Source organism: Berghia stephanieae, chromosome 11, assembly GCF_034508935.2.
Source record: "Berghia stephanieae isolate SIO BIC M18660-M18661 chromosome 11, UCSD_Bste_1.3, whole genome shotgun sequence".
NCBI lineage: Eukaryota > Metazoa > Mollusca > Gastropoda > Nudibranchia > Aeolidiidae > Berghia > Berghia stephanieae.
The window spans coordinates 6,222,124-6,249,623 of NC_088370.1; the positions used below are offsets into that span (position 1 = coordinate 6,222,124).

Sequence of the window (27,500 nt, forward strand, 5' to 3'; positions counted from 1 at the left end):
GAGTGATGCTGAGGATCTGTGGGTTGTTTAAAACGGGTAACAGGCAAGTACTTTATGTGGCTATGGGTCTTCGGATCGCGGTCATCGGTTGATTTCAGGGGCAAAATATAGTTTATTTTAAATAATATAGAGTCAAGGATAAAACCACCAAAATGTTTTTACGATTAGTTTTAATACAATATACGATGACTGACTTCATTTTTAAAAGTGTATACACTGTATGTTGATTGAATAACTCAAGACTCATACTATAAGGCATCCGTGTCAATAGCTTGACAGGCATAGCAACAAGAGGTCCCGTCACGAAGGAACCATCAATTCCCGTTATATCGATTCCCATTTATGCAATGCCGTGTACGTTTCATCATCAATCAACCTCACCCATAGCACTCTAGAGACGTGCAGTTCGAGCGACCGTGGCCAAAAAAATCTGGAAGGCCCATGGTTTTTTTGAACTGAGGGAAGGGGCGAGAGTTGAGTTACCTCGGTTAGCTGCATGATATGGCATTAATTACATTACTCAAACACGCTCGCACGCATACCAAAGCAATCTAGGGTTTTAAGACTAAAACGCACACGCACACACACACACACACCACACACACATACACACTTAGCATCACCTAGGTCACGTAGTGCCATATGTGACACTTTTAAGAATTCAGTCTTGCTTGTACATATTGACCACTTGTAGTTGTGAATCGCCGTTATTCTGTTGTTCATTTTCATGGAGTGACCATTAAGTTTTGTTGTAGTTGTGAATTGCCGTTGTTTATTGCTCATTTTCCCTGTACAATGGATTCGGCAATGCATTTTAAGCAAATAATAAACAATTTTATCATTTTTTATTAATAATAACCGAAAATGCCTCGAAAATGTTCGGTTTTGATTGCACTTCAAATTATAGACATGGCGAAAAGACAACTGTATATAAATTTTCTTCGGATCCAATTGAGAGACAAATATGGATTAATGCACTGCCAAATAAAATCGATTCAAGTGATGTTACAGACTATATGGGTATCTGTGCCAATCATTGGCATCATAATGCTCCTATGAGACGGAAATCGAGGTATCCTTCACCTGTTATTCCTCCAAATAAATGGCCAAAAAACAGCACCATCTCGTCAGACATTAAATTCGACAAGTGAATTTAGAAACAGGCGTCAGGATAATGATGAGTTATCAATTTTTTAAAAGAAAGATTTATTTGAAAATACAGAAAATGAGTTGGGAAAGACCTTTAAAGATTGTTTTGATCAAGAGATTTCCTCTCATGGTGTTGTTGGACTTTCTTCAGATTCTGAGTTTAGTCTTCACAGTCGTGCTAGGATCGGTATGGTCCACTCATTTAGTATCTACTTTACAGTTAAAGAGGTGAACGATGATCACAGCATCAGGTTAATTCAATATGAGGGTTTCTTTGGAATTAAACAAAGCCAACACCAGACTTTCTCAGATGGAACCTTAAAGCGTTGGAGTGAACTTACAGAAATACTTCGATTCTACACACTGGACTCCCAACTAGAAGGTGAGTTAACCTACTATTTTAATTTTAAAATGCGTTAGCGTCAGTTTTATTATCAACGTGACCATAATAATAATAATAATAATAATAATAATAATAATAATAATAATAATAATAATAATAATAATAATAATAATAATAATAATAATAATTAATAATAATAATAATAATAATAATAATAATAATAATAATAATAATAATAATAATAATAATAATAATAATAATAATAATAATAATAATAATAATAATAATAAGAAGAAGAAGAAGAAGAAGAAGGGGGAGGAGGAGTTGGAGGAGGAGGAGGACGACGAGGACGATGATGATGATAATAATAATATAATAATAATAATAATAATAATAATAATAATAATAATAATAATAATAATAATAATAATAATAATAATAATGATGTTGATGATAACGATGATGATGATGATGATGATGATGATGATGATGATGATGATGATGATGATGATGATGATGATGATGATAAGAAGAACTATTACCCTTGTTGTGTTGCTGTTGTTTTTGATACGTTATAGATTCACGAAATTAAAATTTTGAAATGCATTTTAAAAATAAAATTCATTTTTTCCAATCACGTATCGTCTATTTCATTATCTTCTACTTTTTTTTTTCATTGCAGATGAAGAAAATGAATCCTCAATAGAGAAGTCTAAGGCTATCCAGAAATTTATAGAACGCCAGATTCAGCTCCTGAATGCTCAGAAAAATCAACGGATTTACTGTCCAGATGATTTAATTCTTGCTTTTTCGTGGTACAAGAGGTCAAGAGTGCTATATTTTTTTCTTTACGTGGTCACCTTTATCTCCCTTCTAAGTCCACCCTAGGAAAAATTACACGACAAACCAAAAATGTAGCAGATTTCACCATCTATTCTAAATTTTTCCAACAGCAGGAACTACGAAGCAGAGCGTGTGTTGTGCCAAACTCTGAGTTAACAGAGTATTTTAATTCTAGGGACAGGGATGGTTTATCTTCACCGTGTGAGTTGTTTTTAGAATTTTCACTCCTTTCATATTGTTTCTTTGTTAACAATAAATCAAAAATATGTAGGGCAAGATTAGCCGTAATTCTTGGCAATTTTGCAGAGACATTTGCAATCGACGTGTGTGTTCCTGTAAAGGCTATTCTATGCCTGTCCAATATATTTATGAAGAGATTTTCAATTTTCAATTCGAAGAAGTAGTCGGATAAAGGAAGATGAACAAACTGAGGTCACAGTACTTGTTATATCATCTCTATTTCTTTGTGGATATCAATTTATCATCCTCATCCTCATCATCATTATCATCATCAGTCCCACCACCTACCAGCATCACCGTCTTTGCAACCATCATTATATTCATCTTCATTCACCACCACTACCTCCCCCACCACCACCACCATCATCATCATTATCATTATCATCATCTTTGTCATTATCTATCAGAATCATTATTGTCAATATATATTAGCATCAGCAATCACCGAAATCACCTTCACTTTTTTCATCATTGTCATTAATATATCAATATCATCTTTATTGCCCTCACCACCATCAATATCATCATCATCTTCACCTTCTTCTTCTTCATCATCATCATCATCATCATCATCATCATCATCATCATCATCATCATCATCATCATCATCATCATCATCATCATCATTTTCCATCACTACCAGCATAATCGTCTTTGCGATCATCAACATCTCCATTTTTATTTACCACCACTACCACCACCATCCTATTTAAATTATTAGCATCATTATTATCATTATCATCATCTTCATTCGTAGTCTATGTCACTATATATCAGTGTGATCATTATTGTCATCACAAGCATTAATATCACCATTATTTTCACCTTCATCATTATTGTCATTATCTATCAGCATCGTCTTTATTACGTTCACCTTCTTTACCATTGTCATTATCTATCAGCATCATATTTATTGCCATCACCACTAATATCATCTTCATCTTCATCATATCTCCATTACCTACCAACCCACGAGTCCATCTCTCTCTCTCTCTCTCTCTCTCTCTCTCTCTCTCTCTCTCTCTCTCTCTCTCTCTCTCTCTCCACTCTGTAAAAAAACTATTATTATTATTATTATTATTATTATTATTATTATTATTATTATTATTATTATTATTATTATTATTATTATTATTATTATTATTATTATTATTATCATCATCATCATCATCATTGCTAGTACTATCACTTCCATTCAAAAATTATTATCATATATTTTTATAAAATAAACTTCAATTGCACTTTTTGCTTGCAAATCTTATTATATGTGTTTAACCTTTGATTTTCATTAAATGTAGAAGTTTGAGAGAGAGGAGAGAGAGAGAGAGAGAGAGAGAGAGAGAGAGGAGAGAGAGAGAGAGGGAGAGAGAGAGAGGGAGAGAGAGAGAGAGAGAGAGGAGAGAGAGAGAGAGAGAGAGGAGAGAGAGAGAGAGAGAGTTAAGTGCTATCAGCGGGACGCGTGGGCCTTCTAGTTTTCACGCCAGATTCCGACGAGTCGGCATGTGTATAGATAGCATTGACCTCACCCCAGTGAGAACATAATTCCATGTGCTGCGTGCAAGGGATTCGCCCCGCCCCGTTGGCGGGAAAATGAGAAAGAGAGAGAGAGAGAGCGAGCGAGGAGAGCTTTTTTTTTTTGGTGACGGTCTATATAAACTCGCGTGTGGGAAAGAATGAGTCATTCAAGTTTATTCAATTCTTCTTCTCGGTGTCAACCCATCAGGTTGTTGCGAGAGACGGATCGTAAAAAAACAAACAAAAAATAGGAAAAAAAACAACACAAAGGATAAATCTAAATCCTTCATCTCTTTATTTAATCTTAATTCTGTGGGATTTATAACCATTTCTAACTGTGATCATGGTGAGTGAATTGTGATAAATTAAATAACAAGCTATTACTGTAGCCGATATGCATCTATTATTATTATTATTATTATTATTATTATTATTATTATTATTATTATTATTATTATTATTATTATTATTATTATTATTATTATTATTATTATTAATATTATTATACAGGTCTGATAGCCGAACGGAATTATGGGGCTTGATTTAACATTTTTGAGCTGGACAATATTATTTTTGCGTTAGTTTGAGAGTATTTCCATTACAACAATGAGCCCATAACCATTTGGGTAATCAGACCTGCAGATTGATACACGTCGACTGCCGTCAATTGGGGTAACTTTGCATCAAGGGGTAAAATTGCCGATGTGAATTTGGAGCATTTTGAATAATCTCAGCTTTGTTGTGGTTATTATTGTGCCTATTAAACCCTGCAAATAGGTGCAAGCCGCCCGGGGGGGGGGGGGGGGGGGGGGGGGGGATAAAACTTCATTTTTTTTTAATTACACGATTTTCCTTAAATTTAGAATTTAATAAATCTACCCTTATGTAAAAAAAAATAGTTGTGGGTGGGTGGGGGTATATACCGTTTTAACATACAAAACTATGCGTAATCTTGAACGCTTATAGTCTGATTGATAGAATTAATTTAGTGAGAAATATTCATAAATATGGCTGGCTAAAAACAATAACAAAGAGCTGAGTGACGTCAATTTCGTTCTCTCTATTAATTCCGGAGGACTAAATTTATATGACACGATGTCTTCTCCTCTTCCACAGCGTGAGTGTATCTCTGTCCACGTTGGCCAAGCCGGAGTCCAGATTGGAAATGCATGCTGGGAACTTTACTGTCTGGAGCACGGAATCCAGCCTGATGGTCAGATGCCCTCTGACAAAACCATCGGTGGTGGTGACGACTCCTTCAACACGTTCTTTAGCGAGACCGGTGCTGGAAAACACGTCCCCAGGGCTGTCTTCATTGACTTGGAACCAACAGTCGTAGGTAAGGGAACATGTTGAGCGTTTAAAATTTAATAGGGCAGAGATTTTGTGTCGTACGTCACACTCTTTCGGTTCCAAATTCCTTGGAAATCTGTATGTAACCAAACCAGGGCTGTCTTATATTGACTTGGAACCAACAGCCGTAGTTAAGGGAACATTTTGAGCATTTAAATTAAATAAGGCAGAGAAGTCGTGACGTCACACTTTCTAATTCTACTATTTCGGTTCCAAATTCCTTGGTAATGTGTATGTAACCAATCTTTCGAAGGACAAATAATGAACAAAATCCATATTGAATCATAATGTGGTATACTATTTTAGGGACAGGATCTATAGGCAGATTCGTAGGATTACGGGACGTAAAAGTGCGAGAATGGTCAAGATTTGTTTTCTTTTGTAGCCAAAGACGTCAGTTTTTGGTCCGTGTCAGGCTATAAGTTAACGATGGCTACGGTTAGAGTCCCACTCTGAACCACAGACAGTCCTGTATTCTCTATGCTCTGAACTACCCATAGTTGAGTCCTTTGAAAAGGTTCTTTTCCCACATTTGCTCACCGTACTCAGGTGTAAACTGGGTGCCTGACCGTTAACAGCGTTGTCTCTGTCGGAAAAAAATGTAATATCGCCTAACATGTGCAGCTATGTGGTCTAGTGGTATGACACTCACTTTCGGATCGGAAGGTCCTGGGTTCGAGCCTAGCGCTCGGGGCATAATTGAGTCCTTGGAAAAGGCTCTTTACTCACATTCTCTCATACTCAGGTGTAAAATGAGTACCTGGTCGTTAACAGCGTTGTCTTTATCCGAAAAATTGTAATATCGCCTAATAGGCGTCATGTCCCGTCCTATATGTTAAATGTTGCTGTTGACCTGGGACCCCTTGTAATGCGCTTTGAGCACATTTAGTGGATATTGTGCTGTATAAAGCTCAATTAAAAAAATATTTTAAAACGGGCGTCATGTATCGCCCTACAAGTTAAGCGTTGTTGTTCGTTAGTAAAGCGCTTTGGGCACGTTTAGTGGATATTGCTCTATACAAAACTCCAGGTTTTTATCCATATTTATCGATTCTTTCAGATGAGGTCCGAACCGGCACCTACCGTCAACTGTTCCACCCCGAGCAGCTCATCACAGGCAAAGAGGACGCCGCTAACAACTACGCCAGAGGTCATTACACTGTTGGCAAGGAACTCATTGACCTATGCCTTGACCGAATCCGGAAACTTGCTGACCAGTGCACCGGTCTTCAAGGATTCTTGGTGTTCCACAGGTGAATATATTTGTACCTTTCAACAATGTCCACAAAAACCAATGTACTGGTCTGTGTGCAGCTATGATGTGGTCTTGTGGTATGACACTCGCTTTCGGATCGGAAGGTCCTGGGTTCGAGCTTCGCTCGGCGCATATATGAGTCCTTGGAAACGGCTCTTTACTCACATTCTCTCATCGTACTCAGGTGTAAAATGAGTACCTGGCCGCTAACATCGTTGAATCTGTCGGAAAAAAAGTGTATTATCGCCCAACAGACGTCATGATTCGTTCTGCATGTTACGTTAGCCAGGAACCCTTTATAAAGCGCTTTGAGCATGTTTAGTGGATATTGCGCTATCTAAAAAAAGCTGAAAAAGCTCAAGTCTACAGAGATTTTTGGTGTTCCACAGGCAAATAAACTTGTACCCTTCAACACTGTCTACAAAAACCAATGTACTGGTCTACAGATATTCTTGGTGTTCCGCAGGCAAATAAATTTGTACAATTCAACAATGTTCACAAAGACCAATGTACTGAGCTACATAGATTCTTTGTGTTCTACAGGCAAATAAATTTGCACACTTCAACAAAGTATACAAAAACCAATGTACTGGTCTATATAGATTCGTGGTGTTCCACGGGCAAATACATTTGCACACTTCAACAATGTTCACAAATGGCAATGCACTCGATATTGGCCGATGTAAAAACAAAAAACTGCTTCTTCATTTTTAAACACAACACGAAACCATGGGATTATCTCATCATACTAATGGAAAGCCTGCAATATATTTCGAGGAAATAAAGGCTTTTATGAAAGGCACTCATATATTTTGTTATTATCTATCTATGTTATGTGTAAAGTATAGATTTGCCAGTAATTTTCAATTCCTCTTTCTCTTTTTCCCTCATTTCTCTCCCTCTTTATATACGCGTATCTATCTCTCTCCCTCCCCCCCCCCTCTCTCTCTCTCTCTCTCTCTCTCTCTCCTATCTCTCCGTGTTTTATCTAGAACTACTACCTTAGATATATTAAATATTAATAAACATTCTATTTCCAGTTTTGGTGGCGGCACTGGGTCAGGATTTACCTCCCTTCTTCTGGAGCGTCTCTCCGTGGATTACGGCAAGAAGTCAAAGCTGGAGTTTGCCATCTACCCAGCCCCCCAGGTGTCCACAGCCGTGGTAGAGCCATACAACTCTATCCTGACCACCCACACCACCCTAGAACATTCAGACTGTGCTTTTATGGTGGACAATGAGGCCATCTACGACATCTGCAGACGTAACCTTGACATTGAAAGACCCACCTACACCAATCTCAACCGTCTGATTGGTCAAATTGTCTCCTCCATCACCGCCTCTCTCAGGTTAGTAAATATTGGCTAAATAAACACGACAGTGTAATAGGGTTCAGCAGTCGTGACGTCACTTCCCCCGTAGCAACGCATAGTAACTAGTTCTAAACTATCGGGAACAATGGCGGACGCTAATATTTCCAACATTGCCCATATGAAGTACTTCTCCGACGAGCATAAAATTGTATCAAAAAGGAGAAAATCATAAATCTGTTCATGTTTTGACTTTTACATATTCTGATCGCATGATGTTTGAAAAATGTTCACGACAGCACGAAGAATAAAGAGTACTGACTGTTATTGACTTACAGATAGTATGAAGTTGACTACATACGTTCATGGTTACACATAGTTTTAGTGTGTTGGTCCGTTATACTTCCGGATGACAATGTTGTGAGCTTCTTAGCCAAGCGCATACTATCAATACATTGAGCTACTCTAGGACAGAGTTGCTCCCCTTTGTTATTAGCTGGTTGACTTTAATTACAGATTAATTAGTCATCATTCGTTAAGTCCATTGTTAAAAATATTATTTATACTTACAAATCATCAGAGTGGCATGCCCTAGAGAAGGATGCACTCTTTGTTCATCACTTTCCTTATTTGAGCTACATCATTTTGATCATCTTCTTACAACATATTTGTATATACTGTCGTGCAGAGAAGTCGTAACGTTGTACCATCTACTCTTCCAATTCCAAGCTCCTTGGAAGTGTGTATGTAACCAGTCCTTCGGAGGACTTATAATGATTAGGTTACATATTGAATTATGAGATGGCACAACTTCTCTCTCTCTCTCTCTTTCTCTTTCTCAATCTCCGCCGCCCCCCCCCCCTTCTCTCTCCCTCTCTCTCTCTCTCCCTCTCTCTCTCTCTCTCTCTCTCTCTCTCTCTCTCTTTCTCTCCACCACCTCTTTCTTTCTCTCCCTCTCTCTCTCTCTCTCACTTTCTCTCTCCATGTCTTCCTTTCTCTCTCTCTTTCTCTCTCCCTCTCCCTTTTCTCTCTCATTCAACTTTCCTGAACACGATGGGAATGATTTGGAATATTATGATAAAAAAAGAAATCCATGAATACGTCCATATTTTCAGATTTGATGGTGCCCTGAATGTAGATCTGACCGAGTTCCAGACCAATCTGGTACCATACCCACGTATTCATTTCCCTCTGGCAACCTATGCACCCGTCATCTCTGCTGAAAAGGTAATTATCTGATAGACAGTATCGGGGTTAGTTTTTGTCTGATTCAAAGTAGCTCTTCAAAGTCATTAGTTCCATAGAGCCGGAGTTTAAGACCGGTGTCTATATATGGAAGAAATTTGACGTCATACGTAATGGTAGACCGTCTGACCGCTAATCAGAAGGCCTGTGATTGGATCCCCAGTCGAGGTCGACTGGTTTTTTGGGAAGTTTTTTTTTGTTTTTTGTATATTTCTTTCTTGCTTTGTCTGGCACCTTTCATACACACTTAGTCACTGGTGCCTGCTCCTTAATTTTTAAATTTGACTTTCCTGAACGTTTCGCAAAGTCTCAGGTTTGAAAGTTTTTACCAAGTTGAGGGTCATTTTTAATATAGATTGATATTTGAAGGACGAGTTTCCTGGCCATATGTTTGAATACGTATACGGTAGCGTACATGATCACCGTTGCTGTTGGCTTGGGACACCTTATTTGCGTATTGAGCACACTTAGCGGGTATTTCTTCTTTTTTTCCTTTGATTTTCGTTTTTAAGTAGAGTTTACAATATCAATATATTTTCTTTTTCGCTTCAATCCATTACTCCAGGCCTACCACGAGCAGTTGTCCGTTGCTGAAGTGACCAACGCTTGCTTCGAGCCGGCCAATCAAATGGTCAAGTGTGATCCACGTCACGGCAAGTACATGGCTTGTTGTCTCTTGTTCAGAGGAGATGTCGTCCCCAAAGATGTCAACGCCGCTATTGCCACCATCAAGACCAAGAGAACTATCCAGTTCGTAGACTGGTGTCCTACTGGGTTCAAGGTAAGGAAATAGCAACAAGGCAGACACAGGACTCGAACTATCAGTGTCTATGTCTTCCTGCCTAGAGTCTGTCCTTTGTTATGTTGACTGATCTTCTATTGGGTTTAAGGTAAGGAAATAGAAATGAAACAGACACAGGACTCAAAACTATCAGTTTAAGTCTTCCTACCCAAAGTCTGTCCTTTATTTTGTAGACTGGTGTCCTACTGGGTTAAAGGTAAGACTTGACTAATTGTCGACCGCCTCCTATTAATTTTCGGACTGGGACGCTTTGGCAGCTCAGCTTCTCTGATTTGCTGAGTGAGTTCTTTCCACTGATGACGGTCAGCTGCGATGGATCTCAGGTGTTCGAAATCATTTTCGGAGGTCGTACAAAAAAGAAATCTCGACTTCACCAAGGAATTTCAATTTTTTGGATGAATAAAGTATATTATTATTATTATTATTATTATTATTATTATTATATTATTATTATTATTATTATTATTATTATTATTATATATTATTATATTATTATTATTATTATTATTATTATTATGATTATTATTATTATTATATTATTATTTATTATTATTATTATTATATTATTATTATTATTATTATTATTATTATTATTATTATTATTATTATTATTATTATTATTATTATTATTATTTTATTATTATTATTATTATCATTATCATTATTATTAGGTTGACAACATAATCGTTAACTTGCTAATAAGAAAAAGCCGAGTGAGGTCAATTTGATTCATTCCATACGTTTATATCTCTATCCTCCAGGTGGGTATCAACTACCAGCCCCCCACTGTTGTACCAGGAGGAGATCTGGCCAAGGTCCAGCGTGCTGTCTGCATGTTGAGTAACACAACAGCCATCGCCGAGGCCTGGGCTAGACTTGACCACAAGTTTGACCTCATGTACGCCAAGAGGGCCTTTGTCCACTGGTAAGTTTATTTGATAGCAATTAACCGGTAGATATTTGATCAATCAAATCATGGAATTTGTGACACACCTTCGCACGTGCTCGGACAAACATAGTTGGTTGTTTGTGAACAACAAAATGAATGAAATCGACCTTTCTCTGATCATTGTTATTGTTTTCATGTCGCCAAATGGTTGACTAGTTTTTATACAATTTCTCGATCATATTATAAACGTTAAAGTTTACACATAGATTTCTGTGTTGGTTCTTTTGACCAAGCGGTAGAAACACATACCATCGATAGTAAAACCTGTGTAGTTGCTATGTTTACCAACCACTGTCATTGTTTACATTATGACGACAGTCCGAGAGACGTGGCTATCGATCTATGTGTCTATTAACAGGTAGATAACCACGCCTCTCGGACAATCGTCATAATGTAAACATTGGTAGTGATTGGTAGACACAGCAAACTACACAGGTTTTACTTTCGATGGTGTGTGTCTAAATAAAATACCCACTGTTTAACCGCTTGGTCAATAGAACTAACACAGAACACTATGTATAGATAGTATGCAGATGACGTCACTCAGGCCTTTGTTATTGTTTTTGCCATCCGCGTTTGTGAGTTGTTCTCACTAAACTGTATTAACCCGACTATAAACGTTCATGGTTACACAGAGTTTGTGTGTTGGTCCGTTATACTTCCGGATGGCAATGTTGTGAACTCCTTGGCCAAGCGCATTCTATCTATAAATGTAACCGTTTAAAATCTGATCGAGAAAATTGTGTGATAACTAGTCACCCATTTGACGGTATAAAAACAATAACAATGATCAGAGAGAGGGCGATTTCATTCACGTTACTGTTTATAAACAACCAAATGTTTGTCCGAGCACGTGTGAGGGTGTGTCACAAATTTTAAGTTTTGATTGGTCAAAAATCTACTGGTTAATTATGTGAATACCTGTAGCCGTCGTAAACTCATGGCCTGATACTAACCCCCCCCCCCCCCAATAAATCGTCATAAAAAAGACGAAGATCACGGTGAAAAGTGAGTTGTGAGTTGTAATCAATAGCTCAGCCAATGGAATTTGTTTCTTTCTCTCAACTCCCTTTTCACTTTCGTGTGGTGACTGTCGTCTTCTTTTGTGACGTGTTGGAGGAGGAGGAGGAGGAGGAGGAGTAGGAAGACAAGGAGGAAAAGTAAAGAGAGGCGGAGGATGAATTACAGGTGTAGGAAGAAGAGGAGGAGGAGAAAGGAAAGAGAGAAAGAAAGAAAGAAAGAAAGAGAGAGAGAGAGAGCGAGAGAAAGAGAGAGAGAGAGAGAGAGAGAGAGAGCGAGAGAAAGAGAGAGAGAGAGAGAGAGAGAGAGGGAGAGGGGGGGGGGAGGGGAGGAAAAAGGAATGGAGTAGGAAGAGACGAAGATGGAGACAGAATAGGAAGAGTAGGAGTAAGGAGAGGCGGAGGAGGTAGAGGTGTTGGAGGATGAGGAGTAGAGAGAGGTGGCTGAGTAGGAGGAGAAGTAGAGGACCCTATTATAATTAATTTCATTATTTTCTTCTTACACCAGGTACGTGGGAGAAGGTATGGAGGAGGGAGAATTCTCCGAGGCCCGTGAGGATTTGGCTGCCCTTGAGAAGGATTATGAAGAGGTCGGAGTTGACTCCACTGAAGAGGGAGAGGAGGAGCAGGATGAGGAATACTAGATAATTAGAGTTTACAACCAAGGGTCTGTCTGACTGACCCTTCTGAACCTGTCACCTTTGACCTCTTATTATCAAAACCAAGTCTTTTTTGAGAATAAATACAAAAATAGTGAATTATATTTTGGCTTTTGAGTTGTTTTTGATAGAATGAAGTTGACGTCACTCGTGTCTTTGTTATTGTTTTTTTGCCCTTCGCGATTATGAGTAATTGGATGTCATGTCGCCCAGCAACGGCGGCCATCGTGGTTCCTAGTTTTAAAATATGAACTTTTGTTTTTTAAAAACTTGAGCTTTTATATACCGCAATATCCACTATACGTGTTCAAAGTGCTTTACAAGGGGTCCTTGACCAACACCAACACTTAACATGTAGGGCATCAGGCGATATTACACTTTTTCGGACAAAGACAACGTTGTTAACGGCCAGATACTCATTTTACACCTGAGCACGGTGAGAGAATATGAGTGAAGAGCCTTTTCCAAGGACTCAACCATGCACCGAGCGAGGCTCGAACCCAGGACCTTCCGATCCGAAAGCAAGTGTCATACCACAAGACCACACATAGCCGTTGAAGTGGTCGACTCCTCAATGAACAATTCAAGGGCAATAATCAAGACATTACTTAGTATGTTATCATTTAATTAATGGTTGTTTCCCTTTAGTTCAGTTGTATCTGCAGCGTATTCAGTATTCACTCGACTGACAAAATTACACCAAAAAAAAAAAAAAATGGGGCTGTTATAAAGTACAACGACTACTAAGTTTGTACAAAGAGCTTTACGAAGTGTCCCAAGTCAGCAACAACAACAAGAACAATTAACATGTGTTACAACACTCGCTTTCGGACGGAAGGTCCTAGGTTCGAGTCCCACAGTGATATTTGTTGCTATTTTCGCTAGGGACCCTTGTCAAGCGCTTTGTGTATGTTTAGTGAATGTTGCGCTATAGAAAGGCTATGCTCATGTTATAAGACGATGGATGAGATATTTAGCCTGTAAGCCGTTGCTGCAATGCTTCCGAAATTCTTCTTCTTCTTCTAGGTTCCATGCCTGGTCAAGGCTTCGGATACTGCATGAATTATCTCTCTCCATTCCTCCCTGTCTCTTGCTTTTTCAAACAGCTCTTGGATTGTTAGGTTGGTGAATCCCTTCAGTTGGTCTATGAGTGTTTTTCTTTGTCTCCCCCGGGCGCGTTTACCAGGTATTTTTCCACAACTTGCCAGGTATTCATTCTTATCTTTCCTTACTATGTGTCCGAAAAAGGATAGTTGTCGATCCGCTTCCGAAATAGACCACGATCGATAAAAAAAAAAAAAAAAACAGAAAAAAAACGAGAGCATTTATATAGCGCAATATCCACTAAACGTCTCAAAGCGCTTTACAATGGGTCCCTGGACAACAGCAACACTTAACATGTAGGACGGGACATGACGCCTGTAAGGCGATATTACATTTTTTTTTCTACAGAGACAACGCTGTTAACGTCCAGATACTCATTTTACACCTGAGTACTGTGAGAAAAAGTGACAAAAAGAGCCTTTTCCAATGGCAACTATGCGCCGAGCGAGGCTCGAACTCATGACTTCCGGTGTTAAAGCGAGTGTCATACCACTAGACCACATAGCCACATGTATTACCACATAGCCGCACATAACAGACAATACAGAGGAGAGAAAAGAAAGTACCAGTCCTTCAGTCAGTCGGCTTTGTGGTCTTGTGGTATGATACTCGCTTTCGGATCGGAAGGTCCTGGGTTGTTTTAGTATCTACCTGGCCGTTAACAACGTTGTCTCTGTCGGAAAAAATTGTTATATCGCCTAACAGGCGTCATGTCTCAATCTATATATTACGTGTTGCTGCTGGTCAGGGACCATTTGTAAAGCGCTTTAAGCACATTTAGGGGATATTGCGCTGTATAAAAAAAAGCTCACGTATGCCCATGTAGCAGGGGTTTATCTCAGTTTCTGAAACGTGAAACGGACAATAGCAAATGCTTGTTACCATTTGTATAGGACGCTAGTCTATAGAAAAATACTTTCTGCCAGACGTAAGTGACCCAGCTGCGCAAACACTGCTGGGTATATAGGAGAGGGGAGAGAGGGGGGGGGGGGGGGGGAAGAAATTATGGCTTCACACGATATACGAGATCGGTCTCTTTGCAGGAGAAGCGAGTGCTCTAAACTTGAGCTTTTATATAACGCAATATCCACTAAACATGCTCAAGGCGCTTTACAAAGGGTCCCTAACCAACAGCAACAGGTAACATGTAGAGCAAGAATGACGCCTGTTAGGCGATTTTACAATTATTTTCAACAGATACAACGCTGTTCATGGCCATGTTCTCACTTTACACCCGAGTACGATAAGAGAATGTGAGTAAAGAGCCTTTTCCAAGGACTCAACTATGCGCCGAGCGAAACTCGAACCCAGGACCGAAAGCGAACGTCATACGACAAGACCACATAGCCGCTATACCAACTGAGCTATCGGAACCAGCAATACAGATGAAAAATTCATTAAAAATTGATTAAGATAAGAAAATATGATTAATTATCGGTCGATTAAGAGATGGCCTACCCCCCCCCCCACCCCGCCTCTAAAAAAAGTAGTTATTCAGAGCCATTCGGCCCAAGGAGCCGGGGTTTATCCCGGTTTCTAACATGTAACCTAAAATAGCAATTGCTTGCTACCCCCTGGATAGGATGCTAATCTATCGCAAAGTACTTTTTCCTGATCTAAGAGACGCAACTACCCAATCCAAACATTCCAAAAAAATCTTGCCCTCACCCGGATTGATCTCGATCCCTTGTATGTGAAATGAGTGCTCTACCTATTGAGCTATCGGTTTTTGTTGTTGGTGTTGCTAGCTGAAGAAGGGTGAACCCGAAACGTTCCGTATTTGGCATATTTTTTTAAAGCTGCTATTTTCATTTTTGTTTATTATTTTCTACAGTCCACAGCTTCTAGCAGCTTAGTATCACTTTGACTATAGGGAATGAGATTAGCGGAAGAGTAGCGTCCCTTGATTGGACGTCACCGGCGGAAACGTTATTAAAGAGAGAACGTCATGTTGGTTGTGCGCATACGTCTCTAAACCTCGCTTCCGGAGACACCTCACCGAAATCGAGGACGAGAGAGACGCATGCGCAAAACCATGTTGACGTTCTCTCTGTAAGGTGATGTCCAATCAAGGGAAGCTACTCTTCCGCTAATCTCATTCCCTATAGATAGTATGCAGATGACGTTACTCAGACCTTTGTTATTGTTTTTGCCATCCGCGTTTGTGAGTTGTTCTCACTTAACTGTATTAACCAGACTATAAAAGTTCATGGTTACACAGAGTTTGTGTGTTGGTCCGTTATACTTCCGGATGGCAATGTTGTGAACTCCTTGGCCAAGCGCATTCCATCTATAGTTAACGGGACAAACTTTCCTATCAGCTATAGATAGAATGCGCTTGGCCAAGGAGTTCACAACATTGCCATCCGGAAGTATAACGGACCAACACACAAACTCTGTGTAACCATGAACTTTTATAGTCTGGTTAATACAGTATAGTGAGAACAACTCACAAACGCGGATGGCAAAAACAATAACAAAGGCCTGAGTGACGTCATCTGCATACTATCTGTAAATAGAATGAAGTTGACGTCACTCTGGTCGTTGTTATTGTTTTTTTTTTTGCCATCCACGTTCATGAGTAATTCTCACTAAACTGTATTAACCTGACTATAAACGTTTAAGGTTACACATAGTTTTTGAGTGTTGGTCCGTTATACTTCCGGATGACAATGTTGTGAGCTTCATAGCCAAGCGCATACTATCTTTACGATTCAAATGGACCAAATAATATGCTTTCACAACAGCAGTTTCAGTACCGTGGTGGGCTTTCTAAGCTGACTGGGAATCCCATGGGATGATAAATTTATGTTGTGATAATCTAGATAAGACAACTTTTTCCCCCAAAACTTTTAGAGATAAGAGTTAGATTGGAAATATGTAATGACTCAATTATATTTCATCACGTCCTTTTTTTAACGTTCCAACAATGCCTTTTATTGTACAGATTAAGAAATGTTTTGTTTGTTGTTAATGGTTTTACGGCGCTTGCAACACAATAAGGTCATATCAGCGTCAGTAAAGAGGAAAAAATGGGATATTCCCGGATATTCTAGGTTGGTAAACATTTGAGTGTTGAGTGTATTCCTCTTAGTGGGATCCTGTCAGTGTGTCTGGATGAGACTTTTTGGTGATCACAAATTAAGTACACTGCTAGAATTCTCTTTGAATCTTCAACTGTTCCCTATTTGAGCCATTCAACTTTGTATTACTTTTTCTCTGGTGGTTTTAATTGTAAATCTGGAATTTTATTTTAAACTTTCCCATTTTCTTCCTTTTGACTGGCGCCGGAATGGCCTAAATGTGTCGCATCCACTTAAAAAAACAACAACAAAACACTCCAAAAACAACAACAACAACAACAACAACAACAACTTGAGCTTTTATATAGATCAATATGCACTAAACGTGCCCAAAGTAATTTACGAGAGATCCCAACCAGCAGCAACACTTAACATGTAGGACGAGACATTATGCCTGTTAGGAGACATTACAATCTTTCCCGGACAGAGACAACCCTGTTAACGGCCAGGTACTCATTTTACACCTGAAAACGGTGGGAGAATGTGAGTAATGAGCCTTTTCCAAGGTCTCAGCTATGCGCCGCTCGGGACTCGAACCCAGGACCTTCCGATCTTCATACCACCAGACCACATAGACATACAAAGACACATGTAGCAAATCCCAAGAGCAACACGGTCACGCCATGTAGAATTTTGTTCAGATAATCCATCGTTATGACGTTATGATAGTTATAAAAAATGTTCATCTTCAAATATTTTGCTGAATAAGATATAACTCAATTAACTGCTGTACTCTGCTGAGGGTCATTTACATCGATCGATATGTGAAGGAGGACTTTTCTGACCAAATTTTTAAATACAGAAAAGTCCTTCAAATATCGATCGATTTAAATAACCCTCATCTTGGCAAAAAAAAAAAAAAAAAAAAATAAAAACCTCTCAAATCTGGGACTTTGCGAAAAGAGTTCGCGGGGTTTGTTAGCCAGCCTCGTTGTAGTCTCAACAGTAGTCGAGAGTAGAGGGCGGGCGCATGATTGGTACTAAGTTTGAAAGCCATATTTTTGTGTGGCTGGATAGCTCAGTCGGCTGTGCGGCCGCTCGCTGTCTTCTCTCTTTCTTCCGACCAGGCGGAGGGTGTCGTTTCAATTGGATCCTAAATTTGGCACTGACCCCGTGACTTTTTATTCTCTGTTTTCACCTGACACTTCTCCATACCCTATTTTTCTCATCATTATTGATACAAGTGCCTGCTCCACACTTTTCTGAAGTCCCATGTTGGATGAGGGTCATTTTAATCGATCCATATTATTTGAATGCCGAATTTTCTGGCCAAAATTTTAAAATATGTTTCTTTCCAGAGTACGACAGTTAACTGGTTCCTAGTGCTGGTTTATATCGTAGTTCTTGGTAAGCAAAGGTGAATACACTCAATATCTGGCGTGAATTTCACTCCCGACCGACGTGCACGTATTAAGCAGGTCTGATAACCGAACGCAATTATGGGCTTGATTTAGTACTGTTGTAGTGGATACTGTTTTGTGTTAGTTTGAGAGTATTTCCAATAAAAAATTTGAGTTATTAGACCTGCAAATAAGAACACGTTGGTCTGGGACGACGTGTATATATAAGAAATTCTGATATCCGAACACAATAATAGGCCTAGTTTACAACACATTGTTGCAATGGACAGTAATTTGCATCATTTTTTGAGATATTCTATTACAACAATGAGCCCATAATGAATTGGATTATCAGACCTGCAACTAATTACACGTTGGTTTGGGAGTATTTCCATTATAACAATGAGACCATAAAAATGTCGGTTATCAGACCTGCAAATAAATACACGTCGCCCGGTCATCATACAAAGTTGAGATTGAAGAACACAAAAAAATCACAAAAAACACAAACGTTTCTATCAAAATATAATACTTTCTTTATTTGTTTTACGATCTTATCAACATGTTTTGCCAAACACAAATATAAAAAAAACACTATTTATCTTATTCGATAATTTTGAAAGATCTCAAGCTTTTTCAAATAAAAATATAGCACCATTCATTATATTCTATTTTCAAAAAACAAATATCTATCACAGAGCATTCTTTTTCTTCAAATAACTCTTCATTTCTTATTGGCTACAATTAATTCCTCTTCTAATATTCCTCCTCTTCCCCTTCCTCTTCACCCTCCACGGAGTCGACTCCAACCTCTTCATAATCCTTCTCAAGGGCAGCTAGATCCTCACGGGCCTCGGAGAATTCTCCCTCCTCCATACCTTCTCCCACGTACCTGGTGAAGAGGAAATAAATATCAAATAATATGGATAAGATTTATTTATAATGACAATATTATCTACTATATTATCTGGTGTATCTACTCTGAAATTAAAAAAAAACAAAAAACAAAACAGAACAATACGTATTTAAAATTTTGGCCAGAAAACTCGTCCTTCAAATCTTCAAATATTGATCGATTAAACCGACCCTCATCTTGGCAAAATTTCTCAAAACTGGGACACTCAATATGTAAGACAAGACATGTCCCCTGTTGGGCGAAAAATTAACAATTATTTTTTCGGACAGGGACAACGATGTTAACTATTTCACACATGAGTACTGTGAGAAAATGTAGGTAAAGAGCCTTTTTTAATGACTCAACTATGCCTAAAACTTACCAGTGGACAAAGGCCCTCTTGGCGTACATGAGGTCAAACTTGTGGTCAAGTCTAGCCCAGGCCTCGGCAATGGCTGTTGTGTTACTCAACATGCAGACAGCACGCTGGACCTTGGCCAGATCTCCTCCTGGCACAACAGTGGGGGGCTGGTAGTTGATGCCCACCTGAAGGATAAAACATGACATAAAAAAAATAGATTTTATACTGTAAGTATGTGAAAAATCTGCTTCTAGTTATGATCTACATTTAAATTGAATGACAATTGTCCCTGTTAATTTTTACGGAAAACTCTAAAGCAATAAAAGTTTTCCCAATATTTAAAAAAAAAATTGTGTTATGTCATCGATGTTGAAGAAGAAGAAGAAGAAGAAGAAGAAGAAGAAGAAGAAGAAGAAGAAGAAGAAGAAGAAGAAGAAGAAGAAGAAGAAGAAGAAGAAGAAGTCTACCCTGAACCCAATGGGACACCCTTTACTAGCTGGATGCGTCTTCTGGTCTGTTTGAAAAAGAATTAGAATAACATACTCTAGGCAGACTGAGAGTTGGAGTTCCATGTCTGTCTCACCACTAGAAATTGATTTTTCTGGCATACCTTGAACCAAGTAGGACACCAGTCTACAAAATAAAGGACAGACTTTGGGCAGGAAGACTCAAGAGACTGATAGTTTCGAGTCCCATCTCTGTCTCATTACTATTTCCTTACATTGAACCAGTCTACAAAATAAAGGACAAACTCTGGGCAGGAAGACCCAAGAGACTGATAATTCAATTCACATCTGTCTCATTACTATTTCCTTACCTTGAACCCAGTAGGACACCAGTCCACAAACTGGATGGTTCTCTTGGTCTTGATGGTGGCAATGGCAGCGTTGACATCTTTGGGGACGACATCTCCACGGTACAACATACAACAGGCCATGTACTTGCCGTGACGTGGATCACACTTGACCATTTGATTGGCGGGTTCAAAACAGGCGTTGGTGATCTCAGCAACTGACAACTGTTCATGGTAGGCCTGAAGTGGAAGGGGTAAATGAAATTTGTATTTGATACTGGTCAGTATTTTAACTAAAGTGAACTTTGTCTACTTTTTAGGTAGGCCTAGAGTGGAAAGGGTTAATGAAATTTGTATTTGATACTGGTCAGTATTTAAACTAAAGTAAACTTTGTCTACTTTTTAGGTAGGCCTAGAATGGAAGAAGTAAATGACCTATGTGGTAGCACGTTTGCTTTGTAATCATAAAATCTGAGGTTCGATCCGCAGTGGAGGCAGGCTGATATTTTTGTGATGGATTTTGTATTGCTTTGTCTGGTACTGTGTCATACACACTTCTTCGGGTCTTTAAAGAAAAATTACTATTGTCACTTCAAATCGCATGATAAATAGGATTCGCAAGTATCGACGAATGATAAGAGGGCTTATTATGGAGTGTGTGAAATGAATATCAATACAAGACAAATACTTGAGGTAGGAAAAGGGGTGGGGGGGGGGGTATTTTAATGAACGAGTAGTTACCTTTTCAGCAGAGATGACAGGTGCATAGGTTGCCAGAGGGAAATGAATACGTGGGTATGGTACCAGGTTGGTCTGGAACTCGGTCAGATCCACATTCAGGGCACCGTCAAATCTGGCAACAAATATAATGTGTGATGTCAAAAAACTGGTTCAAATCTCTTTGGAAGTGTTGATAAATAGAAAAATTGATAAGTAAATAATGTGAAAAAAAAACAAGATAAAGAACTGAAGAAGTGTGTATAAAAAGTGTCAGACAAAGCAAGAAAGAAAAATACAAGGAAAAAGCTGTCCTAAAAAATCAGTCTTAATTTAACATTTTCAAAAGAAATAAACAACTGTATAGCATGCAATGCAAAATCAATATAAAGCAATAAAACTGAATATATACATTATAAAAATATATAAATTGTGGAACGAATATGTGGCCTTTGCGTATGTTCATTATGTTTAAATTAGATTATCAATAAAGGGTGTTATTGCATTGAAATTATTATATTACGTTAAGATAAGAGTGTATACTATTGCACAACAAAAAGCGAAGGACAAACATGTATATATCTAATCGAGTAACATAAAGATCCAATTCGCTGGTTGGGCATCATCTAATGACATTGGTGACTCCAATGAGTGTCTAGTCAATTTAGAATTCCCATTAGGAATTTTAAGTTCGTAGTAGTGAGCAGCTCTGCAATTACTATGCGTTGTTAAGAGGGAAGAATTGTCAAGAACTCTATGGAATTGTTTATTTTGGCCTATATTATAATTTACTAACCTGAGAGAGGCGGTGATGGAGGAGACAATTTGACCAATCAGACGGTTGAGATTGGTGTAGGTGGGTCTTTCAATGTCAAGGTTACGTCTGCAGATGTCGTAGATGGCCTCATTGTCCACCATGAAAGCACAGTCTGAATGTTCCAGGGTGGTATGGGTGGTAAGGATAGAGTTGTATGGCTCTACCACGGCGGTGGAGATCTGCAAGGAATATAACGCGATTACGATTACTCTGGTGTATCGATTACTCAAATTGACGTCATTAGAACGATCGTGGCAAATATCGTATAGAATAATTTAAATAAAAAAATACTAACATTTATAGAGAGAATATCCACGGATTTACCGTGCTCAATGCGATTAAAATGCTTCACTTATTCCCTCATCAGTTAATATGAAACCATATTTTCGTTTCATACATTCCGTCTGTTTGGTTTTTAAAATAATATATTTATATTTTTATTGTTTTTCATGTTGGCTGAAGAAGGGTTTTAGCTCTAAACGTTCCGTGCTTGGTAATTTGTTCTTTTTTAAAAGTTGTTATAATCATTTTTGGTTTATTAGATATATTAAATTGGTTTATTACTTCAAACAAGGACAAATACAGAGGGCGAAAACCAACTTCAATTCCAACAACATTGAATCAAGATCTAAAAAAATATCAAATATATTTAGAAACAACAACCGAAGAACTGATTTCAACAATACATGGAAACATCCAACTGCCTCAGCACCTTAACACACATTAAGACATTCAAAAGCTAAGAACACTTGCATTGGACAGAGATTTATGGAAACAAATGACTAACTGGATACTAGAAACAGACTGACACACTCGAAGTAACACACACACACATTCACGGCAATCGTCCATAGAAACAGCAAAGCCATATTCATTCAAAATAAAATTACCTGAGGAGCTGGATAGATGGCAAATTCCAACTTGGACTTCTTTCCGTAGTCTACAGACAGACGCTCCATGAGCAGAGAGGCAAATCCAGACCCAGTGCCTCCACCGAAGGAGTGGAAGATCAGGAATCCCTGCAGACCGGTGCACTGGTCAGCCAGTTTCCTCAGGCGGTCGAGGACGAGATCAACAATCTCCTTGCCGATGGTATAGTGACCTCTGGCGTAGTTGTTGGCGGCGTCCTCTTTGCCTGTGATGAGCTGCTCGGGGTGGAACAGTTGACGGTAGGTGCCGGTTCGGACCTCATCTGAAAGTAATGGAAATTGATTTTTTCAACCCTCTCCTGACCAACAATTGGAAAATCGTGACATTCGTTACGATACAACCAACAATTTTATCATTCTGTGCATCATAAAATTGAACGAAAATATTTTGTTATAGTTCTAAAAACTTGACATTGTCATGTAGAGCTCATTTTGCTGAACCATATTATGTATAGAATGTACTTGTTGCTTTTCTGTGTCTCTTATAATCTTTGTAAAAGATCCGAAGAAGTGTGTATCAAACAGTACCAGAGAAGACAAGAAAGAGAATACAAGAAAAAAATCTGGCTTCCTCGACTGGGGCTCGAACTTCAGGCCTCTCAATTTCGGTAATCCTGCACCCGAGATCGATCTCGGTCCCTTTGTGTGTGAAGCGAGTACTCTACCAACTGAGCTATCGGGACCACCTTTGCCAAGATGTGGGTCAAATTTAAATCGATCGATATTTGAAGGAGGAGGGAGTTTTCGGGTCAAAATTTTAAAGATGTACATGTTTAAATCAGAGAAGAGCGTTAACTGATTAAAAAGGATTTCTGGGCAATTACCTACGACTGTTGGTTCCAAGTCAATGAAGACAGCCCTGGGGACGTGTTTTCCAGCACCGGTCTCGCTAAAGAATGTGTTGAAGGAGTCATCACCACCACCAATGGTTTTGTCAGAGGGCATCTGACCATCAGGCTGGATTCCGTGCTCCAGACAGTAAAGTTCCCAGCATGCATTTCCAATCTGGACTCCGGCTTGGCCAACGTGGATAGAGATACACTCACGCTGAGAAAATTTTAGAATATTTTGTAATGGATTAGTAACGATTGTATTATAAAATTATGGGACAGCGTGGCTCAGGAGTATAGTCTATGCTTCGTATCCAAAAGGTACCGAGTTCGATCACCCGCCGCTGCTCTGTGTGACCTTAAGCAAGTCATCTCGCTCGAGCTCAATTTGCGGCGCTGCACTGCGGCTGACGCCTGGGTTATTCCCAGTCTTCCCTTGGAATAGACCCTAAAGACAAATTTCCCCTTTGGGATGAATAAAGGGAATTTTTCATTATTTTTATTTATTTATTAAGCCGTCCCAACTATTGGGTAAACTTTGTGGTATAATGGTAGGACGAGTGACCGGTAATCAGAAGTTCTGAGGTTTGATCCCCATCGAGAAGGTTTTTATTTTTAGGATGTTTATTTTTTTCTCTTGCATTATGCTTTAACATTTCAAGATTCTTTCACTAGCCTATTATAGCCATACCAAATAATATATCTCTACCGTTTGTTTGGATTTTAAGCGATGTTTTAATGTTTTTTTTTATTGCATTCGTTATTGACTGAAGAAGGGTTTTGAACCCGAAACGTTCAGCGTTTCTTGGTTTATTGGGGGTTTTTTTTGGGTTCGTTTTCGAAGATGATACATTTATTTTTGGTCATTACTTTGAAATGCAATTTTTTATTTTTGTACGATGCATTGATTTTAATTCATCCTTTTGAAGTTTTTATCAAAGGCATTTCGGTAATTAATCACGTCAGCCTTTCATTACTGACACGTTAATAGGCTTCAACAGTCGTGACGTCACTTCACTCGTAATGGCGCATAGTAACTTAGTAACTGGTTCTAAACTATCGGAACAATGGCGGACGTCCTTAAGAAATACTTCTCCGACTAGCCTAAAAGTGTATCCAGAGGAGAAAAACGTTATAAATCTGATCATGTTTTGACTTTTATACGTTCTGATCACATGAAATGTGAAAAAGTTAGAGCCAGCATGAATAAAAAAGTAACGATTTTCTTTGTATAGAACCAAGCTGCTCATTGTTGGGCGGACGTGAAATCAGTCTATTGAATCCTATTAATAATGTCAGCCTTTCATTAATGATACGATAATTTGATATGGTAATATCCTACAGGAGATAAAAAATATAAAGTGAGTAGATCCTACAGATCCTACATCCTACAGATGTTATCAACACCTTAGCGACAATGGCGTCCTTAGCAACGTCACGACGTGGAGTGAAGTGAAGTATTGAAGTCTTATCATGGATTTATTGTGTAAAGTTAAAGATATAATATTATAATTTGATAGATTACGGTAGGATTGTTAACATAACTACACGTCCCGAGAGCTCAGTTGAAAGTATTTCCATTACATCAACAAGACTATAGCGGCTATGTGGTCTAGTAGTATGAAACTCGCTTTCGGATCGGAAGTTCTGGGTTCAAGCTTCCATCGGAGCATATTTGAGTCCTTGGAAAAGACTCTTTACTCATATTCTCTCACCGTACTCAGGTGTAAAATGAGTAACTGGCTGTTAACAGCGTTATCTTTGTCCGAAAAAAAAATATAATATCGCCTCACAAGCGTCATGTCCCGTCCTACATGTTAAGTGTTGCTGTTGGCCGTCACGACATCATAAGATACCGTCGCCTTGGCATTCCATTAAGGAATATGGATAATTCATCAACAATAAGACTATAGATAGAACAAAATTGGCGTCACCCAATTCTTTGTTATTTTGTTTTTAACCAGCCATTTTTATGAGTAGTTAGTTCTCACTAAATGGTAATCATATAAACTATAAACGTTTAAGGTTACACATAGTTTTGTGAATTGGTATGTTATATCCAGCTGGCGGATGATGTGAGTTTTTATAAAATCTAAATGCATAGCATCAATAACAATTTTTTTTATCAGACCTAAAAAACAATCCCTTTATTCATCCCAAATGGAAAGTGTGGAAATGGAAAAAATGGGGAAATTTGTCTCTATGGTCTATTCCAAGGGAAGACTGGAATAACCAAGGCGTCAGCCGCAGTGCAGCTACGCAAATTGAGCTAGGGCGAGGTGACTTGCTTAAGGCCATGTAACGCAGCGGAGGGTGATCGAACTCGATACCGTTCGGGTACGAAGCAAAGACCGTACCGCTGAGCCACAATGCCCCCACCTGCAAATAAGTACAAGTCTTTATGGGCTCATTGTTGTAATAATGGAAATACTTTCAAACCAATTGTGTACCTATTCGCAGGTCTTATAACCGAAATTGTTATAGCTTCATTGAAATGTTGAAATGGAAATACAATGAGCCCAACGCGAGATAATCTCCACTACAACAATGTTAATTCATGAGGCCAATCATTGCGCTGGGTCACCAGACCTGCAAATATGTGCAAGTTTGTTCATCCCGATATCTATCAGGTCATAATCAATTCTTTTATCTTTATCTCCAGCTCCAACCGGTCTGGTCTATCAAGAACGAAATGTGTGTCACTCAGCAAGGTGCGGGCGGCTATGTGGTGTTACTGTATGACACTCGCCTTCGGATCGGGAGGTACTGGGTTCGAGTCCAGCTCTGAGCGAGCGGCGCATAGTTGAATCCCAGAAAAAGTCTCTTTACTCATATTTTCTTATAGTACTCAGGTGTAAAATGAAAATCCTGTCGTTTATAGCGTTGTATCTGTCGGGGAAAAAAATGTAATATCGCCCAACAGGTGCCAAGTCTCGTCCTACATTGCTATTGGACAGGGACCCCTTGTAAAGCGCCTTGAGCACGTTTAGTGGATATTACACTATGTAAAAGCTCATTTTAAAAATTCATTTATAACGTTTCTTTTTTAAAAGCCAGTAAACAGTTTACGATAAAAATATAGTTTTCTACGATTCATTAAAAAATAAATAAATGACTATGCCAATGTGAATATATATGCAGGTCTGATCACCGGACGCAAGTATTAACATTGTTCCATTACAACAATGAGACCATAACGACGTGTACATATATGCAGGACTGACATCCGAACCAACCCGCTTATGGGCCTAATGTAACACTGTTGTAATGGACAATATTTTGCGTCACTTTCAGATATTTCCATTACAACAATGAGCCCCATAAAGAATTGGGTTATCAGATCTACAAACAAGTGCACGTCGGACCATAAAAATTTTAGTTATCATACCTTCAAATAAGAACATATTATATTTAATTTTTAAAATCGAATCTTCAAGTCACTTACCATTTTGGATGAAGAGTTTATTGATCGGACAAGAGGAATAAAATAATTTATTAACTATACACAAAATGTGCGAATCTCTTTTACGACGTTAACGGGTCGTTCGAAGAGGTGCAGCAGTGATTCAAGTCCTTGGAGACCAGCCATTAAATAGCCACACAGGGTATGCCGTTGCTAGGGACGCCCTCGTCGTCCTGCCTCGTCATCGTCGCTGGGGTGTTGATAAAACTCCACCATTTTTCTGTATCTGTGTGTGTGTGTGTGTGTGTGTGTGTGTGTGTGTGTGTTTGTGTTGTGTCTGCTTGTTATTGTTATAGGTGCACCCAAATCCACCACCCTCTTTGCTAGCAAAATTATAGAACAGGTTGCCAATTTAAGGCGATTCGGTGCGATACGATGTTGCTATGCATTTAGGTAAAATACTCACCAACACACAAAACAATGTGTAACGTTGAACGTTAATAGATGCTGTGTGCTTGGCTAAGAAACTCACAACATTGCCATTCG

The 27,500-nt window shown here is 38.8% G+C and overlaps 3 protein-coding genes across 3 annotated transcripts; 2 read left to right on the forward strand and 1 right to left on the reverse strand.

The window, feature by feature from the left end:
- Positions 1–1,235: 1,235 nt before the first annotated feature.
- On the forward strand, positions 1,236–2,700 carry LOC144957061 (uncharacterized). Its single transcript, XM_078888024.1, has 2 exons — positions 1,236–1,531; positions 2,175–2,700. The coding sequence occupies exons 1-2, from the start codon at positions 1,339–1,341 to the stop codon at positions 2,378–2,380; spliced, it is 399 nt and encodes a 132-aa protein (XP_078744150.1). The 5' UTR covers positions 1,236–1,338; the 3' UTR covers positions 2,381–2,700.
- A 1,538-nt stretch (positions 2,701–4,238) lies between these two features.
- LOC144957307 (tubulin alpha-1D chain-like) lies at positions 4,239–12,786 on the forward strand. The gene is made up of 8 exons (XM_078888442.1): positions 4,239–4,436; positions 5,207–5,429; positions 6,504–6,696; positions 7,739–8,047; positions 9,124–9,235; positions 9,819–10,034; positions 10,817–10,980; positions 12,532–12,786. The coding sequence occupies exons 1-8, from the start codon at positions 4,434–4,436 to the stop codon at positions 12,665–12,667; spliced, it is 1,356 nt and encodes a 451-aa protein (XP_078744568.1). The 5' UTR covers positions 4,239–4,433; the 3' UTR covers positions 12,668–12,786.
- A 5,935-nt stretch (positions 12,787–18,721) lies between these two features.
- Positions 18,722–27,306, reverse strand: LOC144956838 (tubulin alpha-3 chain). The gene is made up of 8 exons (XM_078887598.1): positions 26,997–27,306; positions 23,546–23,768; positions 22,683–22,984; positions 21,772–21,971; positions 21,000–21,111; positions 20,283–20,498; positions 19,487–19,650; positions 18,722–19,101 (listed from the first exon to the last, which is right to left on the reverse strand). The coding sequence occupies exons 1-8, from the start codon at positions 26,997–26,999 to the stop codon at positions 18,966–18,968; spliced, it is 1,356 nt and encodes a 451-aa protein (XP_078743724.1). The 5' UTR covers positions 27,000–27,306; the 3' UTR covers positions 18,722–18,965.
- Between the last annotated feature and the right edge of the window lie 194 nt (positions 27,307–27,500).

What these genes read in the sequence shown, in the direction of transcription:
- LOC144956838 (XM_078887598.1), bottom strand. An exon ending in CTGTCATCTCTGCTGAAAAG is followed by an intron (nt 20,499 to 20,999) that starts GTAACTACTCGT and finishes CTTCCACTTCAG; the next exon opens with GCCTACCATGAACAGTTGTC. An exon ending in GGTGTCCTACTGGGTTCAAG is followed by an intron (nt 19,651 to 20,282) that starts GTAAGGAAATAG and finishes TTTATCCTTCAG; the next exon opens with GTGGGCATCAACTACCAGCC.
- LOC144957061 (XM_078888024.1), top strand. Translation starts at nt 1,339, where the DNA reads ATGGTCCACTCATTTAGTATCTACTTTACAGTTAAAGAGGTGAACGAT. An exon ending in ACTGGACTCCCAACTAGAAG is followed by an intron (nt 1,532 to 2,174) that starts GTGAGTTAACCT and finishes TTTTCATTGCAG; the next exon opens with ATGAAGAAAATGAATCCTCA.
- LOC144957307 (XM_078888442.1), top strand. An exon ending in CTTGGAACCAACAGTCGTAG is followed by an intron (nt 5,430 to 6,503) that starts GTAAGGGAACAT and finishes CGATTCTTTCAG; the next exon opens with ATGAGGTCCGAACCGGCACC. An exon ending in CCGTCATCTCTGCTGAAAAG is followed by an intron (nt 9,236 to 9,818) that starts GTAATTATCTGA and finishes CCATTACTCCAG; the next exon opens with GCCTACCACGAGCAGTTGTC.